This window comes from Coturnix japonica, chromosome 4 (assembly GCF_001577835.2).
Source record: "Coturnix japonica isolate 7356 chromosome 4, Coturnix japonica 2.1, whole genome shotgun sequence".
NCBI lineage: Eukaryota > Metazoa > Chordata > Aves > Galliformes > Phasianidae > Coturnix > Coturnix japonica.
The window spans coordinates 16016301-16036997 of NC_029519.1; the positions used below are offsets into that span (position 1 = coordinate 16016301).

The following is a 20697-nucleotide window of genomic DNA, read 5'->3' on the forward strand; positions in this document are numbered from 1 at the left end:
GCTCTTGAGGGGAGACATTCTGGGAGCTGAAAAGCAGCCAAAGCTTACCTAAAATTAATTTATTTAATTCACCCTTGTGTTTTCTTGGAAGGGAGTTCTCTCTAGACTTGAAGTACTCTATGCCTTATGTTCCTGATGGCTTTTTACATCTGGGTGGTGTGTATAGGACTTGTTAATCTCAATGGATGCATCATACCCAACATCAGTGTCACCAGCTAGATAGTACATAAGTGACTTGAAGAATAAGCAAAACAGTAGTGAAAATATCTTTTATATATATAGATATAAATATCTTTTATACATATATATAAATATATATATATATTATATATATATAATATTTATATATAATACACACACACACATATATATACATATATATATATATATAAGTAAAAGAAGTAACATAACTTGTGTGTATTCAGTTGTTGGAACCTGGGTTCAGTAGCAATTTTTTTTCAGGGTTGGTTTTCTTTTTCCCCCTAATCTTGGCTTCTCTGCTTAATTGCATGGTAATGCTAAACAGTATTCAGCATGGGAATTTAAAATAATGGCTCATACATGTGGAATTAATTAGCAAGTCATGAAGTCCTGGTTCTAGTTAGTGAATATTTCAGTGGAATTCAATTAAGATTCTTAAGTGTGAGGCTAGTTTATCAAAAATAGAAGAGTAAGAATGTGAAAAAAAGACCTCTCAGCTGTGGTGTGCTTCTAATACAGTAAAGACTCTTTGAGTGAGCGGAGCAGCATACAATAATTAGATGTGCCATATCAGCCATTAAAGAATAGTAAAATCCTTGCAAATATTTTGTTGTCAGGCCTGCCACTTCCAGCTCCTGCATGTTTTCAATGTGAAAGTCCACACGGGAGAGTGCAGTGCAGTGCATTTTTGTCATAAACAGGAGGCGTTTTGAGCTCAGATGGTGGCACTGGGACATGCTATTTTGAAGCTAAGAGAATATCCAAAAAAATAATAAATAAATAAAGCACTGGTGATAATTTAAGCACAGTAGAAAACAGGTTCAGCCTCTTAATTTCCCCAGTCCTGCACATAGCTGAGTGAGGTCTCACTACTTCTGACTGGAGGCGTTTGAGGCCAGGTTGGATGGGACCCTGGGCTGCCTGAGCTGGTGGATGTATCCCATTCTGCAGCTGGAGTTGAAACTGGGTGGGCTTTAAGGTCCCTTCAGACCCCAATGATTATATGAGTGAGTGCTCAGCAGGTTTGTGCCCACCTGAAGGTATGGGTCAGTGGCCAGCAATTTGCATGTTTTACCGTGTCTTAACTACTGTGAAATGTTTTATTGTTCTCTCTTCCTTAAAGAGAATTGGCAGGGCTAAGAGAAGATTTATGATGAGTAGGCCAGGTACGATCAAAAAAACCCCTGGGCATGGACGGATCTATTGGCTCAATAGGTGAAACAATGTTTCTTGATTTTAAACAGCAGAAAGTCAATGTGGTTTTTTAGGTGTTAAATCCCGGCCAACCCCCACCTCACCACAACCTCCTTTCAGGGAGCTGTGGAGAGCTTTAAGATCTCCCCTGAGCCTCCTCTGCTCCAGTCTGACCATCCCAGTTCCCTCAGCTGCTCCCATCGGACTTGTGCTCCAGAGCCCTCATAGCTCTGTTGCTTGTCTCTGGACATGCTCCACGAGAACTTGTGTTACCAGCTGCCTCCTTGTAACTGTAGAGATGTAATTTTGCCCTCTGATGACCATTCAGCAGCAGATAAAAGTACTTGTGTCAGGAAGCTTTGTGGTCAATCCTTGCACTCAGGATGGGGCTGCAGCTGATTTGCAGCAGCAGCAGCCACCCCTTTGTTACGTGGCTTTTCTGGGGGGTTCCCTGGGGTGCTGCAGTTCCAGCACCCAACGGAAAGCAGCACTTGTCTTCCTGCTGGGTTCTGAGCCAGGTGGGGCGGTGCCTGGCCACAGCACAGCTATTCAAGCCGCAGCTGCTTGGGTGGACAGCAGCAAAACCTGGCCGGACAGACAGTAATCCCATCCTTCCGAGGGGGGGAAGGAAGTGGGGCAGAAAGCTGGTTCATTGCCAGCTGGGTTGGACAGCTTGCTGAGGCAGTGGGCAGAGGTGCCTGATGCATTCTGTTGTATTGCAATTTTCAGTAAGTGATTTTAAATTATAACGTCCATAAATGTGATAAAAATCCTTCCCTTATCTGGTGTTCAGCTGCCCTCAGTTTGTTGGCTAGTGCTAATTTTCCTGGCCTGGGCAGAGCTGCAGATATAGGTCTTAGGAATAAAAATGAAGGAGAAACTGTTTTTCAGCTGTTTGTAGTGTGGGGTTATTGTAACTGTAACAAGTAACTGTGCTGTTACTTGTCTAGGCCTCCAAAGCATCAGCCAAGGCTTTGAGCTGCCTTGGAACTCTGGGTGCTCAAAAAGTGTCTGGACCAGGTCTCTCTGCCTGACTGCAGCTCTTCCAATGGAGCAATCCTTAATTTATTGTCAAGTGCCTGGTGATTCTGTTTGAAAGGAATTGGTACTACTTGCAGAGCTAGCTGTAGAATGGTTAGCAGCCACTTATCGAATGTCACACTGTTCGGAAACGGCTTCATCCGAGTCAGAGCACACTGAGTTCAACAGGAGCCTTGGTGGCAACATTTTATGAGACGTGTTGGCTTTCATTTGGAAACTTTGTTTCAGAAACGTCAAAGCATCGCATTTTGTTTGCTTCCTTCATCTGAACGTACATTTTAATTTAGCGGGATGCTTAATATTTCATAGGCTGTCTTTAGCACTGCGTGCTCTAAAAGAAGGCACTGTCATACTGGAGTCATTTGGCATCGCCATAATATGCACGTAAATATTAATGAGCTCTTATTTGTGAGGAATTTTTACAACCGAATATGAGAATATTGGCAGCATACGGGCATTTTGTTGAGTTTGCTGGATACTGGAATTGACTAAATCCCATTATCTGACTACAGTTACTCACTACATTCATCAGCAGCAGTTTCAGTGCTGGGTGTTTTTTCTTCTATTTATTTTTTTTGTCACGCGCAGGACATTTTTGATGAAAAGAGCGTAAGTGAAACACATGGTTGTCTTCAGAAAATATATGTTACTGAATTTGAGGAACTTCCTAACTTTCTTATTTATACTATATTTTGGCGTGGATTTTTTCCTGATATTTAAAAGTAATGGCAAAAAAAAAAAAAAAAAAAAAAAAAAAAAAGTAACCAATTTACTGATTTTTTCTACTAGAGTAGATTTTTCTACTCTTCATTTATTCTTTGCTTAAAACATGTGAACAATTGTACTAAAATATGCAACAAAAACAATATAAAATAAATATGCTTGTGGTTTAGGTAATGGACTCTGTAATGTATTATTTACACAGATTGTCCGTGATGTTGTCTTGTAACATGGGAAAAAAGAAGAACCAGGAGAAAAATTCTGAGCTTTAATATTTGCTTTTTCCAGTCTAACATGAAATATTTACCGTAAGAGGCTTCTTTACAAACGCTCTGCACTCAGAAGCCAAATAACATTAGCAGATGCCTGATTCCCTTATATCAATATCAGAGGGCAGGGGTGGGTGTTGTGGACTGAGGAGTCCCACTGCTGAGGTGAAGGGTTTCCATCCTACACGCACTGCTGGCAGTAGGAGCGGGGCACGTGCACAGGATGCAGTGGATTTCTGGCTGCCCAGCTGGGATAGTTTCTTTGGCCAAAATAGATCAGGTCTAGAGAAACTAAATGTCTTGTAGCCAACCATCTGTAAGTATGCCCAAACATGCAGAAAGAGTGAAGGAATGAAGAGAAGCACCAGCTTTCCTCTCTCTTGGACACTTGAAAGACTTCAGTTGGGAGTGTTTGGAATAAAGGAAGTTGCAAAACAAAAGCTGGAAACTCAGGTCTCTCATCCTGCATGCTGGAGAATAAAGGTTGGAGAGAGTGGGTTCAGGATTCACCCTTCCCTCTCTTCCTGACTTCCTTTCTTTGCTTCGCATCAGTTTTTAGGTACCCACTTGGTAAAAGACTGCATGATTTGTGTCCATGGCTTGCATGTTGAATTTAGTGTTATCCTGTTGCACAGGAATCTGCATATACAGGCGTGCATGTGTTGTCTGCTGGGGACTGAGCATTTAGATGTGTTTACAAAACACCTGATGCATTCATTAGGCTGCTTGGAGGCACAGCAGATTCCTGTTTAACTCCTCTAATGTCATTTGACTTCTTTCAATTTTACAGATCTCTGACCAGGAAAGAAAGAAAGAGCCTATCACCCTGTCAGCCCAGGGTGATGCCTGGAGCCTGCATGGCACTGATCCTGCCTGCCGCACAGATGGGCTTTGAGTGTTGCAATGAGTAGATTAAAGGCAGCATTGCTCTCTGAGCTTTTGGGGTTGTTGTATTGTTTACAGCACAGAATTCTGGCAAGCTTTTTGATGTTGTTAGTATAGAATGCTTTATATTGTTGAGATGGGCTCCTGGTGCAACTCTGACAGGCACAGCAGTAGCAGCACTAGGCTGTCCCCAGCTCTGGGCTGAGGCAGGACTGGGATTGTCGGCCTGGAGGAGATGGGGATGGAGATGTCACTGTGCAAAATAATCTGTGATTATTGATTGATTATGAAGCCTTTCTGGTAGTATCTAACTATGTATAAACACTACTGGAACTTCCAGAGGTGTTGTTCTCTCTGATTACTGATGTATGTATGGCAGCGGTGGGTTTTCCTTCCTGTCTGGCTTCCTTTGCTGTCAAGCAAGTAATGGCATTATACAGTGCCTTCTTATCTAAACTGTTCATTTTCTGTAGCCATTGTGCTTTACAAAAAGTCCCCAGAGACTGCGTGAAGCATTTTCATTTCCAGAGACCTCTTTATAGAACAGGGAGCATGAACAGAAAGAGAAACGGGGAAGCTGCTGCTTCTGCACTTTTCACCCCCCGGGGCAGGCTGCTGACTGTGCTCTTCTCTAGGTGTTCCTAGGGTTGGCTGGGATCTGATAAGCCATGTCTGGCTTGTGGCCTGGCTGCAGACACCTGTGTTTATTCATCGTCACTGAAGGAAGCTTCATTGGTGAGCAGGGTATGAAGTAGATGAGATGACGTGGAGCATTTTGCCTCTGGATTTTTTATTTTTTCCCCCATTATTCTGCTTACCATATCTGTGTTTACCATCTGTGTAGTCACTCATTTCTGCAGACATACTTCTCAGGCTTGGAGTTTCTAACCCACTTGCTCTGGGCTGGTTTGTACGATCTCTGCTGCTGCTTTTACATAACTGGGTGTGTGCATGGAGCTGGTGATGAAGTAAAACAACAGCGCTCCTGTGGTTTGGCAGAAAATAGCTTCTTACATTATTATTCTTGACTTCCTTGGCAAAAACAATAGGAAGCATTAGCAGGTAGAAGGTTGTTGCCTTGCCACAGAAGCATGTCCTTGTGTATGGCTGCTGCAAGGACAAAACCACCAACTGCACCCACCCCTGGCTCTGGCCCATGTTTGCTGTCCTGGTTTGTAAGGATAGCCTTGCTCCGGTCAGGCTTTTCACCAGTGTTAACTGCTGACTTTCTTAAACCAAATTCTTTGTTTAAAAACAACAATAACAGCAAAAATCTTCAAACCTGGTAGGGGAAAATTCAGAGTCCCAGAGTTACAGGGGTTGGAAGGGACCCCAAGAGATCGTCAAGTCCAACCTCCCTACTAAAGCAGATTCCTTACCATAGGTTGCAACAGGTAAAAGAACTCAGCATTAATCTGTCTTCATTTCTTCATTTGTTAAAGCCACTGTGAAACTGCAGGGCCAGAGTTATGCAGAGCACTTTGGAAAATGATGTCCAGTGTGGATGGATCAGCAAAAAGGAAATGACAAACAAAAGTGATGCAAGCCAGTGAGCATGTCCACGCTTAACAAAACTGAGCTGGAAATACATTTCTAATTTAACTGGGTCAACCACGTGTGCGAGCCAAGTCTTTAAAAATAACGATTTGGAACTTTGTTTATTTCCAGTCCTTTTCCGGTGATGTCATTTGTTTTATTTCTTCCAAGTGGATGTAAAATGCTAACAGTGACAGGAGGTTGCTCACCTTGTACTCATCAGGCAGATAAGTGGCAAATAAGAAGCAGTGCTGGTGAGCCATTTCCTGCCTGATTTCAGAACCCCTTCCCTGCTGGTGTTTGGGTTTCTTTAGTGCTTCTGTTATGGTATATAGTTATTTTCTTGTGCAAACAGATGTCAAAAATACATATGTTCTATAATCTCCGGTGGTGCAAACATGATAGCACTTTCATAGTGTTACTGCTAAGACTAAATGTGAGAAGCCTGCAAGCACCGATGATACGTTTTTACATTAAAGGAAATCCTGAAGTTCATACTTTTCTGGGAGGGAGAGGGAGATGGGGAAGAAACTGTAAAGCTAACAAAATGCAGTTGCTTGGAAGTTTGTCCTTCCTCACCCTGTTCACCCCTAACCTCGGCAGCCCAGTTCCTTTGCTGAGTCCTTCATAGTCTGTGCTAGCCCATGGGCACAGCCTGGCTCTGCTGTGGTCTTCCTGTGTGCCTGGCACAGGTTGGGGTGGACTTGCAGGGAGCTGTGCTGCCATGCTGCAGCCTTCCTCTTCAGAGGGTGGGAGGCTCATCTGCAGTTCTCACAGAGCATATCGGATTTTGCTCATTTTTGTGGCTTCTGTCTGTCAGTTGGGGTTGAAATGTGTTGATGGGTTAAAGCACGGGTGGATGCAAGAGCAGCACAGTCCTCTAAGCCTAGTTTTCTCAGGAGAGCAAGAAACTTGGCTAAGTGTCTGGCTTTGATACCGGAGGAAAGCTTGCAGATCTCTTGTTATTCCATATCCCTCTCTGCCCCCAAAGGTTCAGAAACTAGAAGGCAATAGAAAACATTCAGGAAGTAGATTTGCTCACGCGTTGTTTTTGTATGCTCTTCGATTTATTTTCTTGAAAGACATTTTTGTTGTTCATGGAGACTTAGCATTTGTGATATTTAAATACGTGCATTGGCACTGCTGTGGATTTTAGCTGGCCCTGCACAGTTTTTCTTCTGGACTTACTACCAAATGTATCCTAAGGAGTGACAAGCTGTTGGTGGTGCATTTTTGCTTCTGGGTGTGGATGACAGAACACATAAGGAAGCTGCAAAAGGAAATTGTTTTTAAACTGGTGGAAGGTTAAACTTTCCAAGTCGAGTCTAATGTGAATACAATCAGAGGAAGGTGTCTGGGCAGGAGTGCCACTTTTGGAAGTTTGTATTGTGCACATAAACCAGGTTACAGACACACTGCTACTGATAGAGTCATTTCTCCTCCCAGCTGCCTGCATTCACTGGATGCCTTGTGGGATGTTTAGGTTGTTTTGCTGTTCTGTTTTGTTGTGGTTTTTTTTTCTTTCTTGACAGCTGCTTTGTGATGGGCTGCAGCTGTCTGGACGGCCTATTGCCATTAGAATCTGCAAACGAGTAGGTATTGTTCAGAGCTAAGCAAATGAGATTAATTTCCAGTGGGCAGTAGTTTTGGGTTGTGAAACTGGGCGCAAAGTGGGATTCACTTAAAGAAATTTGGCTTCTATAGTGTAAATCCAGATGCAACGAATCCAGCAGTGAATACTCTTTTGGCTTCAGTGGAAGCTGTAGCACACATGGAAGTGCAGACCCTGGGCTGGGGCTGTGCAGCATGAGGCAGGCCCTGCCTGCTGGGACCAACAGCTGTGCATCCAGGGCTTCCTCTGCCCTGAGCACTGCTGGCAGATCTTACGCACAGGGCAAGGCTCAGATCACAGCTCAGGGAGCTGGTAAAGCTCTCCTGCAGTTGGCACAGGAAATTCTTTATCCCTTTTGCAGCCAGTTCTTCCTACGCTTAGCTGCTGCTTTCTTTTTCTTTTGTTTTTCTTTTGTACGTACTGGTAATTACCAGTCCGTGATGCTTAACGCTCTGTGGTTCTTTGGCTATAATATGTTTAGCTATTTTTGTGAAGTTATTCCGCTGGGTTGGTTCTGTGTTTGCTTTTTATATTTCTTTTTTCTCCACTCGGGAGTTCACTGTTCGTTTCTCTGTCTGCCACAACTGACTTCAATCCCTACAGAAGATTGGAAGATGCAGCATTGGAAAGTAGCAGCTCTTAGCTGGTGTTTGAAACATGCATCCTTTCCCTGGGCAGATCTTAGTCCTTCTGAGCTCAACAGTGGTTCTTCATGAAGTATTCTGCTTTCAGGATTCACCTTAGGTAAAGGGAACTGTAGGTCATGATTTATCCTACTGGAGGAAAGGCTCAGACTACAAGAGCCCTGTGTGACTATATAGAACATGAAATTCAACTGAGTTACTGTTATTGTTCACAAGAGTGCTGAAGGACTTTTTAATCAGAATTGTTGAAAATTCAGTCACGTAGTAACTGAGATCTTAGTGTACATGCAAAGTTAAAGCCTTGCTTATTAGCATGTGTTCGGGAAGTCTGTGTTATGGGGTTAAAACATGAATCTCATGCACAAGGTTTGTAATTGCTTTGCACAGCTTGACCTTCAGAGCTTTGTAGTTTTGGTGAGCCAAAAGTCCCACCTTTGGATGCCTGCTCCAAAACTTGGCTGCCTATCAGCCGACCTGCAGCCCTGCCACGATCTCCTCTGCAGGATTGGGCCAGTGGGATGCCTCCAACCACCCATGACTTCATGTTGCAGGGATGTGCAGCATGGAGGTTTTCTTTAGCGTCCCACAGTTCTGTAACGGATGGATGTGAGTCACTGGGGTGGAGGGATTTGTACCTCTCCCTGCAGTCAACTGCTTAGCAGGCCTGTCAGCAAAGTGAGATCCAGTTTATTTATTTTTTTTAATTTTTTTTTATTTCCCTCAATGTTTTCATTTTCCTGAGCCTACAGATTTTTGGCGTAGTGGTCCTGCTGGGTGCTGCAGGTGTTGAGAGGGACTGGCTCCTGCCCAGAGCTTCGTGGGCACAAGGCTGCACAAGGCATTCCTGTCTCCAGCCACAAGGCTTCTGGGGCTGGAATGGTGGTGGGCTTCAGTAGGTGTCAGGAGATGTGACAATTGGTTCAATCCAGAGTGAATGGCAAGGCTACTGGAATAACTATTTGTGTAAATATTGATATTTAGACACAGGGTTTTTGTCCCAGGAAATAAAGTGTGAGGAAAAGAGGAGAAGTGGACAGGCAGCTTTTCATGTCTCCCCTCCCAGACTCCTCTACTAGAGGTAAAGGTGCCAAAGGTGACAGTGGATGTTCTGCTGCCCCTTGGTTTCAAGTAAGTCACAGATAAGTCTTCTGTTGTCATGTTATGGCTAGCATGGTATTTTCTCAGGTTGGTGTTTCTTAGTGTGTATCTTGACCTTGCTAATCGCAACACAGATGACCTCTTTGAGGGCAGATTTTAAAATCCCTAGAGATAAATCTCTAGTCCAATCTTACACAAGAATGGAGTAGCCTTCAGTGGTTCATGTTTTGCTCCAGGACAGTAATCTGATCAAGTGAGTAACATACCAATACTGCAGAAATGTAGGTGCTCAAATACGTGTTTGCACAAGGGCTTGAATTCAGTCCTTTGTTTCGTTTTGTTTTCCCACTGCTCTGCAGTCAAACACAGACAAACATTAGGCAAAGCAAACAATCTTCATTTCCACTTGTACAATGGGAGGAAATAGGAACGGCAGGAGTTTAAAATTAAAAAAAAAAAAAACTAAACAAAACAAAAAAACTGGACAAAAAAGCTGCATCTGGTGGTTCTTGGGATTTGTTGCTCATGAGAACTGTTGTACAGACATTTGCTGCAGGGGTGAAGGAATGTCCTTGTCCTCCAGTGATGAAGGCTGTAGTATCTGGTGCCATAGAAATGACCCGTGTCCATGCCTCTCCTCTAGCCAGTGGGCTTGAGTACAATTTTAAGTGAATGATAAATGTGATGTGTTCTGATTTCATCTGTGGCTAATGGGTTGCTATTTTAGTTCAAGGGAAGTCTTACACCACTGCCAGCTTATTTGCCTTCTACAGTGAAATGGGTTCCTTGGATTATTATTATTTTTTAAACTATATTTAAAAACAAATAAACAAAAAAGCTATAAAATATCTTTTTTTTTTTTTTGTTTCGGTGAGCGCAAAATACTTCTCTAGGAAGATCTGAAGCCAGCACTGGCTCCAAGCAGTGCCTTCTGTTGAGCAGTCTGAGAGCAGGTCTCATGCCCTGGGCATCCTCCTGGCTGAGCTGCACAGGAGGCTGCCCTGGTGTTGTCAGCAGGCAGGGCTGGTGTCAGCAGACTGGCAACAGCAGGCATTGCTCATCTCATCTGAATCGCTGAGTCTAAGTGGAGAAGCCCTTTGTAGGTGGAAAGGGAAACAGAAGGATCATGACTTCATTGAGGTCATGTGGAATAGAACACGGGGTTTCCTGAATCCCTTTGTGGAGCATTGTTTGCTTGCTGTGTAGTCTCCTGAAGGTTTTCCTTGCCTGACCAGGATGGAAAGGGTGGAGAGGAGAGGGGCAAGAGGGTGGGGTCCCACGCTGGCGCAGACAGCTGAGCTGGCAGCACACCAGCAACCGCAGAGCCTTGCGCTGGCTCACCCAAGAGTGGCTCAGACTTCAAAGTTCATATGTGGGTTTTGAACGGGAAATCTGCTCGCTGAATTCACTTTCAGGAAGAGCCTGCAGCTGAACAGCTGGGCCATCACCCTGCTCTGCAAGGGTGGCTGGCAGCCGGCTTTAGAGATCATCCCATAGCAAGGTCCTCTAGCTCCAACAGCCAGGCTGCCTTTCAAGTGCAAACCTGAAAGACACAGAGGCCGTCCTAATGGTTCAAGTTGTGATATATGGCTTATATGCAAGCAGGCAGTTTTGTGAAGGGTCACTCTGGAGTCCCACAGCTTTCTGCCCATGTTCTGACCGACAGCATAAGTGTGCTATGCATGTGTGATGGCAGAGGTGACCCTGTCACTGGGAGCAGGCCCCTTTAGTCTCCAGCGATAAGTGGCCGAATCCAAGGCCTGAGGAATTCGTTTGGATTAAAAGGAAAAGGTATTGTACGTAATTGAGTGTGTTTTCATGTAAATACACTTAATGCACGTTAAACTCCCTTACTGGCTAATAACTTGACTGCTAATGCTGATATTCTTGTTTCATCCAAATAGCAAAATGTATGTCTTGGCCCTCGGTAGAGTATATAAATAAATGGTGCCTATATTGATCTGAACTAAGATGATAAATGCATATTCAATGGGAGAAACACCCAGTGATCTATCCCATTCACCGTAGCTCTCCCCGCAGAGATAACACACAGTTGGAGCACGTCAGAAACAGATCTTTGGCACAGTGCATTGCCTGCAAATGTGGCTGCAATGACTAGCGTTCAGATTTGAGAAAATTGAGTGCTGGCCCTGGAGTTGCAGAGTGTTGCTGTAGTAACTAACTGGCACTTGCAACAGATTTTACACGGAAGTATTTTCTGGGTGAGAAGAGGAATTTAGTTGGACTCGAAGCTAATGGGAGAATTTCTTCCAGCTTGGATACCTCACCAAAATGTAGTCAGGAACTTCAGCGTCAGAGTCCTTGAGTTTCAGAATTGCTCAAGTCTGAACTCTGTATGCAATGGATGGCATTTACTGCTCTAATCCTGGGTGAGGATGTGGGTGACTTGCAGATAGCCATTGAATATGTTGGCTGGAGTCACGAGAGTTGAATTCCCTTTGGTGATCTGCAGAGAATGAGCACTGCACATTGCACATTGCCATGTTCGGTTGGGTAGGAGTTAAAGCAGACAGATGCTGCTGGGAGCTTTACACAGAAAAAAAATCAAAACACCACCTTTATAAAAACAATTCAAACACATTCAACCTTGTGGCTTCAGCAGAAGCAGCAGTGTGCAAGAGTTCCCATGAACCTTGCCTAACCTCTGAGATTTATTGATAACTGAAAAGATAAAGGACTGGGCCCTGAAACCCTTACTTAGGCGCTAGTGTTGGTGCATTAGCAAGAACCCCAGGGCTGAGCTCAGGATGTTTACCACTTATAGAGATTTCAAGGAAAATGTACTTGAAACAGTTCAAAAAAAGAACGAAAACAAAAACCCAACGTAAAGGAGAGAAACCTGGGGTTTTCACTCTGACTGTCAGAACCGTTGTGGTTTGAGCATTAAAGCAAGCGCAGCGTGCGGCCTGTTGCCCTGCTCAGTCAGTCTGCCTGGCATTAATGGCACTTTGCATGAACGCCTGTACTTGTGCTCTGCCATTTTGGGTGGCGGTGGCAAGCTGAGCCTTTTCCTTTGGTAGATCTTAAAGGAGATTTGATTTGTGCATGTTGAAATGATGCCAGAGATAAATGGAAATGATGCTATATGCTATGTAATTCTGCCACATTCTTTGGTACAGAGGCGTTACAGACATCTCTCATTCTACAGTAACAGTGAATCTGCTTTTTTATTGTTATTATTTTATTTTTAGGAAATTGTATTGTAATCGAAATTAAATGTGCCAAAATAGTAGTAAAATGATCTCAACATTGAGATATATATCTATAGATAAGCATTTATCTGTGCTTTCCGAGATACACTTTTTTTTCCCTAGTCTCAAAAGACTTTTAAATTAATTCCTCTTAGATAATTTTCATTAGACTTAGATAACCTTTTTGTGAAGGTAACCCTTCAGCCCTCAGTGTGACTGCACACCAGCTTCTGGATGGAGGAAGATGAGGTTCTCCAGCTTAATGCAACCAAGAAACGTGGAAGCTCTTTTATGAAGGTGTGACAGCAGTTATTGGAACTAACTTGTAGCAAGTAGAGAATTGGATTGAGCCAGCAAGAATGTGCCTTTGTTGCTCCTTTGCTCTTAGCACTTCTTTTGTCTTCTTGAGAAAGGTTTGGATTCTACTATGCATCAACCCTCACTGTGTTTTGTTCTAGGGCAACAAAGGGGTCCAGGGGAATGTAAGGGTGGGAAGTGCACATGCTACCTTACCATAGTGTGCTGCTTTACCTGGCCAGGGAGTGTTTATTGCAGATGAGCCTGTGCACGCGAAAGGTTGCATGTGGGCCAGTGGGTTTGGCACACTGGGAAGGAAACTTTGCAAAGTGCGAGGCAGACGTTGCTTTGAGACAAGGCTCTGCAAGGGCTGAGCTTCTCTCATCCAACAGAAATCCTCACGCTCTGCTTTCTGAGAAAAAGCTTTGCAGTCCCAGGGTGTTCCTGGAGATGGAGAGCACTTGCAAATGCACAAAGTCTCAGCAGGGTTCAGTTGTCTGTAAAAGAAAACATGACTGTAACACATTGCTTGAAAACGAGGCATCACTTTTCTTTGGTGCAAAATCGCTTAGTCGTTGGAATAATACTTGTGTGCAATTGTGTACAGACAGGACCTGAGTTGTAAAGTTACATCAACTTAGCTTTTAATTTTGCAGGTGTAAGTTGGACCAGCAAATCATTTTGTCTGCAAAATGCAGCATTCATATCTGATTTCCTATGGCTCACTTACTTAGCTGATGTCAGTTGGCTATTTCAATACACAGCTTTTCAGGCACCACTATTTAAAGAACAGAATTGGAGTCTTGCAGCTTCAGACCCATTTCTGAATGCTAACGGAAGGGAGGAATTAGGATGCATAGCCAATCCGCTGTCCATGCAAATCTTTTGATACCATCCTTCAGTGTGAGATTAGTGTTGGTTATCAGGAGAAAGCACTGTGCTTAGCATGTATGGAGTAACTTGTTCTTACCTAGCCAAGAAACCGTGCAATTTGCCGCAAGATTCCTGATTGCATTTCTAATATACATTCTTGTGAACCATAGACTGTCAGTCTTTGTATTGAGTTTGCTCTTTTAATAACTTTATTCCTTCCCTTTCCTCACAGTCTTCAAAAAACTTTTTGTTTTAAGAAGCCAGAAAATACATACAGTTTTAGTGGCTGCACCTCGTCCATGAAAGTCAGATGGAGACCCATAAACTAATTCGACATGCTCCAACAGCCCCATTAAATGCATCATTAGCTACTGTGTACATAGTTTACATACATGTTTTGCTTACAGTATTTTGTTATTTTAACAGGGCCGCCATGTTAAGACTGGGCAGCTGGCTGCAATCAAAGTGATGAATGTTACTGAGGTGAGTAGAGAACCAAAAATCAAAAAGCAATTATCAAGGTGTAAGGAAAGATAAAGAATCACATCATGTGAATGTGAACAGCTTGTGAAAGACAATCTGGTGGGATAAGTTACGGTAGCTCAGCAGTGGTTTGTTTTTTGAAGTTCTGAGTGGTGCTAATGCAACTAGAATTTCAATTGTACCTGTCCAGTGGGGACAAAGCAATAAGGGATGCATTTCTATGTTTTTGTGCTCTAAAATAATGACAAGAACTCTCTTCATGCTTATTTCTGGTTGATTATCTGTTTCCCAGGACAGCATATAAAAGATTTCCTATAGCTGTGCAATACCCCTACTGTGTTTTATCACATCCTCTCCCTTCACATGCCAGCCATTCCTCAGTGTAGATGCCATGACAGCAAGCAAGCAAGAACATGTTAGAAATGCAATTGTAGCACTTCTTTATTGTTATTTGACAGATGAGAGAAGCAGACAGCTTAATTGGCACTGTCCCTGCTCGCATTTATAAACTGGTGTCAGTGCTGGAACAAGGTGTCAAAAAAATTAGCTTGAGTATTGATCTTTGTTTCTGAACACAGCTAGTAGTGAAGCAGTTTAACTTCTTGAAATGTTATGCTCCTTTTCCCCTGAAGGACTGGGATGAGCCTGCATCTTCTCCTCAAAGTGTGCTGGAAGTTTGTGTTCCATGGGGTTCACCTGTTAGCATGGATGAACAGCTCCCCATTCTGGCTCCTTGCTCTGGCAGTGTGGACGCGGTGCACAAAACTCCAAGTTGAATTTGTTCTTCTTGGGATGCTGAGGAAGGGTCATAGCCTAAGATAAGAAATAGATCCTCTGGGCCAAGTCTGCCGGTGGTACAACTATGTGGAGCATTTTGAACAAGCACGAGCAAGCTCTGTCAATGTTTCTATGTCTTCTGCTTGTCTTGGAAGACAACAGAGAAAGATATAGTCTGTGTGAGCATTGTCACGTAGAGCAGGTCCAGGCCAGATGTCTCTGCTGACAGGGTGGGAATCCAGCCCTGAGCAGTGAGTGGTCTGAACTGAATGCTGGTTAGTTGGACTTGATGCTGCTGTAGCACTTTTATGAAGAATGTCTAAGGGCTGGTTTGGCTATGACTACCACCTTGTAAAAACAAATGTGTGGCTGGACAAAGGATTCTACAGGGTAGATCCTGTGTGGGACTCAGAAGTGAGCCAGAGCTTCTGTGCGGATGGCTTTCATGCCTTGCTGGGTCAGCCAGCATTGCTTGAAGGCTAGCCACAGATGTCACTTGTGGGCTGTCATGTTAACACCAGTGATAGTCCCTTCCTTGATGAAACAATTGAAGCAAAAACTTCAGGAAGGGAACCTTGGGAAGATTTCCTTTGATAGCGTAACAGTCTCCTTTGTATGTAAGCAACACAGTGCAGCATCCAGTAATGCCTTCTTGCATGGACACAAAATTTAGATGGAATAAAGCCTTGGAAAGCTTCAGGAATTCACATTGCATGATTCTGGGGACAAAACGCGGCTGCTCAGGTTTGATTTACTACTTCTCTGTGAGTTGGAAAGTCAGCACCTCCCAGGGGAATCTGTCCCATTGCTAGAGGGGCTGAGCAGCAATAATAGCTTGTGCTGTTTTCACATTGAGTCACTTAACACGAAAGCAGTTGTGACAGCTTAAGAACTTAATAGTGAGTGTGCTGATAAACCGTGGCTATTCTGGATTACTGATTGCCTTCTGAGCTGGCCTGTCTGGTCAGAGACCATGCTTCTGGTCCCCTGTACTGCAGAGTGACTGAAGCTGGTGCCTGCTCTGCTGCTGCAGAAGGTTGGAGTATGGGTGCAGCGTGACTGAGGCTGGTGCTGAATGAGTCCAGAGCATCTCTGAACCTCACTTCTCTGCCTGTAAAATAGTGAAAGCCTTTTGCTGCGTCATAGTGTGTGGGCACTGAGGCCTCTCATGGCAATACTGAGTCTGAACTGTAATGTGGAAATCCTTTCAACCTGCAGAAATCCAGTGTGATAAATTCAGAGCCTGCCAAGTACTCAGTGTTTCTCATGTTTGTTAGTCTGCTTGGGTTGAAATTATTTTCTGTTCCTTTGGGCTTGAAAAGCTGGCTCGAGGCATTAAAAAAAGTCTTTAAAATATTTGAAATCCTTGTCTTCAGTGTCCTGCATGTAAATCGCACTTCGCAGGGTGTTTGGTTTCTGGGAAATGGAAGCTGTCAGAGTAAACCTGCTTGAGTGAGTTGGGAGGCTTCGAGCCCCTCTGGTCATTTTCATCTTTGGGTAGTGACACAGCCTGTTTTGTGCTTCTTGGGGAGCAAAATTTAATGTGACAGAAAACAGATAGTTGTTTAAAGAAACCTGGATAAACGAAGTATTTTTGCCTTCACCCCTGTCCAAGAAATAAAAGTGAAGATCTTGTGTAGGGTGGTGACAGTTTGATCAGCAGCCCACAACACTGCTCAGTAATTGGTCATTGTTATCTGACATGGGAGAGAACAGTGTTGAACAAGGATAGCAGTCATATCAGGAGTCTGAGGCACTTTTATGCCTCTTCCACGTTCTGTGGTAGATTTTTCTCCCCCAGCATCCTGTTTTCACTAGAAAATCCAACCCAAGGTATCTTCCAGCTAATGTTTCATCATAACTGAGATGTCTCAGCCAAATGTTGTTTCATCAAATCTACTTTGTTGGTTTTTTTCATTTGTTTTTTCTGGCCATAAATTATTTGGTCAGAAAACCACTGCCCAGCTTCAGCTGCGATTATTCAGCTCTGAGATCTGAGGCTTACCAAGAGCTGAGCAAATCTGCCCTTTGCTGCTTCGAGTTGTAGCCCCGGGCTGCTTTCTGAAGAGCAGCAGCAGGATGCTGTGGTCACTGTGGGATCTTATGGACATCTGTCAGGAAGTGCTGCAGTGTCACGTTTTCTGGGGGAAGTTGGGGGATGAGAGCCCTTGAAATTGTTGAAGTGGAGCTGATGGCAGTGTGCTTTCCTGGGTCTGCGCAGGCTGTGCTTCCTGCTTGCCGGCTGTGCCAAGTAAACAGAGGGCGCATGGAAAGGTGGGATCCTTGCTGAACCTTGCTGCTTGTCTCTTGGGCTGTCAGTGCAGCTGGTTAAGAGGCTTTTCTGCAGCAGGCCATTCCCTGTCATTGCTTTCAGGCTTTCCTGATAGTGAAATAACATGTAAAGAGAAACCTGTCATTAGTACCCCCATTATTGAGGGATCTTTTGATGGAGTACGTACCTGCTGCTGATTTTTGTTTCTGTCTGAGGTCAGAGGCATGTGCTTTCTTGTTCTTTGCTTCTTAATGGCATTGCCTTTGATTGTGATCATGTCATCTTTGTGCTTGCAGTCATCTGCACCCAGAACTGCATTGGTTTGTGAAAGCAAGCATCTTTTTGCACCTGCACATCTGTGAGCTTGTTTCTTCTCTTAAGCAGTGTGATTCATGAGCAGGTTCCAGACCCCTGGGAGATATGGCTTACGACAGCACTAACAGACAGGGTGGTGGAAAGTGGAATCCTGAACACCTTTGTGCACTAAAAAGCTGATGGGTGCCTTTGTCTCCGGTTGCTCTGTGCTCAACTGCCTATTTCCGTCTTTCACATGCTCAATTTGGAGTTTCAGAAAGAGCAGAGCATTGCTTCCCATCCAGAAGGCAAGAGCACAAGTTCCCTTTTATCTGACCCTGGCTACACACAGATTGAAATACGGCCTTGCTTACAGTGGGTTTCCTGCATGCTGTCTGGGAGGCAGCTCTGATTTCTCTTGGTCGCTCCAGATGCTACTCCAGCCTTGTCCTTACCCTTTCTAAGTTATATGACACCCAGAGTTCTATTAAGCCAAAGATTAAAGGTTTTCCTTTGTCCTTAATTGCAAACAAAAGACAAATGAAGCACCTGGTATAGTAAGTGTGCCTCGAGACTCTTTGTTCAGCAGAGAGACACTTCTGAAACCAGAAATTGCTGTTTTTGCTTTGAGTTATTTCACATTTCCTTTTTCCTAAAACTTAAGAAAGTTAGGCTTTGGTTTGGCAGCACATCTCCTGTGTATTGAAGCTATTAGGGAAGTTCTTGGCTACTCCTGCTGGGAATGCTTTTTTCAGGTCAGATTTAATAAGATGTTTGAAAGAATTTGGTTTCAGCCTGCCAGGCTTCTGTGTTTTGGTACAGGTTGAAGGGACAGTGCAGCCAGTTTTGTAAGCGGTCTGTTGTGATGGCTAAAAGAAAGTTTCAGTGGCAAAGTGACTGGAAAACAGTGAGAAAGTGCAGAAGAATGTCCTGTGGGTCTGAACTATTCTTGCTGCTTCCTTTTCTTCCCTTCAGCTAGTAAGTGCTGACTGGAATGTTTTGCAGCAAGGTAAATTAATTTTCAGCTTGGTCTTACTCCTTTTAAGTGATGCATGGATACCTCACAGTGCTATGCGTTTCCTATTAAAGCAAATGAGACAGCAAAATCTACAGACATTTCACAGAGCATTGTGCACTGTTTCTCTCAGGGACTGCAAAACAAACAGGCTGCTCTGAGAGGACCTCTTGAAAAAAGACCTCACTGAAAAATGACGTTTCCTTATAGAGCTGTTGTTAAAACTATTCCCATTAGCACCCCACAGCTTTGGCTGGACTGGCCAGAGGAGAATGCCTGTCTGAGGAGGCTGAGCGAAGGCAGTGGAGTAACGGAGCTGGCACAAAACAGTGTCTGGAATAAAGTGGCTGGGCCTAAGTTCCACTCACCAGCACTTGGCCAATGTCTTGATGTGGGGCACCCTGTGTGTGAGGGGGGTGGGGGACTGCTGGAAAGGGGGCAAGCCCTGGCTCTGCTGTAGCTCCAGAGGCCAACATGTGGCTGTGCGCCTGCCCTGTTGTAGTTTCCTCTTAGCTTGGCCCTTGGTGGCAGTGGGAAGATGAATTGGCTGATATGTGCACTCAAGTACTTTCTGAGTATTTACGTAATGGTGTGTTAGGAATATTTTTATTTGTTTAAGTCCAGTTCATTTCTCCAAGACTAAATTACTGCATACAGGAGCTGCAAATGGGAGTTACTGATCCTGCCTAGCCCCATGAGGAGGCAATATGATTTTGTTTCAACCACATGAGGGTATTTTTGGTTCTTTAGCTCAGTCCTAGCCCAAAGGATCAGAATGATTCCATCCTCAGTTTATGAGCCTGTCCTTGAACTGCAGTCTCAGACTGACAGGACAGTTCTGGTTGGAAGGACCTCAGGTCTCCAGCCCAAAGTCCTGCCTGAAGCATGGTGTGTTGCTCAGGGGTTCTTCCAGTTGGGTCCCAAATGTTGCCAAAGAGGGAGGGTGCACAGGCTTGGTGACCTCTCAGCACTTCCAGAACCTTCTGTTTTCTTCTGACACAGAATGAGGAGGAAGAAATCAAGCTGGAGATAAATATGCTAAAAAAATATTCCCATCACCGGAATATTGCTACATATTATGGTGCATTTGTAAAGAAGAGTCCTGCAGGCCAAGATGATCAGCTCTGGGTAAGTGCTTTGTGTTGTGTTCATTGGATGTCCAGCTCCTTTCTTTAGAGCTCCGATGTACTTGTCTCAGACCTTGTCTTGGTGGAATGTTGAAGTCACTGAAAAGAAACATCCCTCTTCCTTTACACATAGCTTAACAACAGTTAGAAGGGGCAACAAGAGATTGAGTCCAACCCCTTGCTAAAGCAGGTTCCTTACAGTAAGTCGCACAAGTGGACATGGGGCAGGTCTTCACTATCTCCATAGGAGACTCCACCATCTCTCTGGGCAGCCCATTCCAGTCATCCTTACCATAAAGAAATTCTCCCACATTTGTATGGAATTTCCTATGTTCAAGTTTTAGGCCACTGCTCCTTGTCCTTTCACTACACAGAACAGAGACGAGCCTGGCCTCATCCATTTGCTTCCCACCTCATTTAAGAGGATGAGCATAACGTATAATGCTTGTGACTTAGGCTGTAGATTGGATTTGTTGTTAGAACTTTCTCTTCCCAAGTTAAATGTTTCCGTCTTTTTTTTTTAACAGTGATGAAATAGAGCTTGTCTTTTCCTCTCCCCTCCTTTTCCTTGTCACTTTCTACATTCTTTTCCAGTTGAAAAATAAAAAAGCAAACAGAAAAAAACAAAAAACCCCCCCTTTGTTAGTGCTATTTTTGTTCTTGGTTGTTTTTCTTCTGATTTATATTTCTATTAGAAAGAAAATGTTTACCCTTGACCTGTGATAGGAGAGGTGCACTCCTGAGTTCTTGTTTCTATATATTTACTCAGTAATGTGCATTGCTCAGGAAAAGAGATTTTACATGATTTGGCACCCAGGAGGGTGGCACATAGTTCACTTTGCCGTGATAGTGGTGCAGCAGACATCGCTCTTGATATCTCTGCTGGTGCTGTGGTAAAGATGCATTGCTTTTGTCTTCCTGCAGCTGGTGATGGAGTACTGTGGTGCTGGCTCCGTCACCGACCTCATCAAGAACACGAAGGGGAACACTTTGAAGGAGGAGTGGATTGCCTACATCTGCAGAGAGGTTCTCAGGGTGAGTTGTGGACCAGAACCTTGTTGCTCATTTGGAACAAAAAATCCTTTCCTGGCCCTTGGTCCTTAATGTAAAGCAATAATAAGCACTAGTATTTCAAGATTTTGATCCA

General features: G+C 43.9%; 1 protein-coding gene across 4 annotated transcripts in view; it reads left to right on the forward strand.

The window, feature by feature from the left end:
- The window catches only part of NRK (Nik related kinase), an 80680-nt gene that overhangs the window by 8180 nt on the left and 51803 nt on the right, over positions 1-20697 (forward strand). For all 4 annotated transcript variants that reach the window (XR_004307040.1, XM_015860734.2, XM_015860736.2 and 1 more), the window contains exons 3-5: positions 14009-14065; positions 19426-19551; positions 20475-20585. Coding sequence is in view for 3 of the 4 variants with exons in the window: in XM_015860734.2 (XP_015716220.1) it covers positions 14009-14065; positions 19426-19551; positions 20475-20585 (294 nt within the window). In the remaining variant the exon portion in view is untranslated. The remainder of the gene's footprint in view (positions 1-14008; positions 14066-19425; positions 19552-20474; positions 20586-20697) is intronic.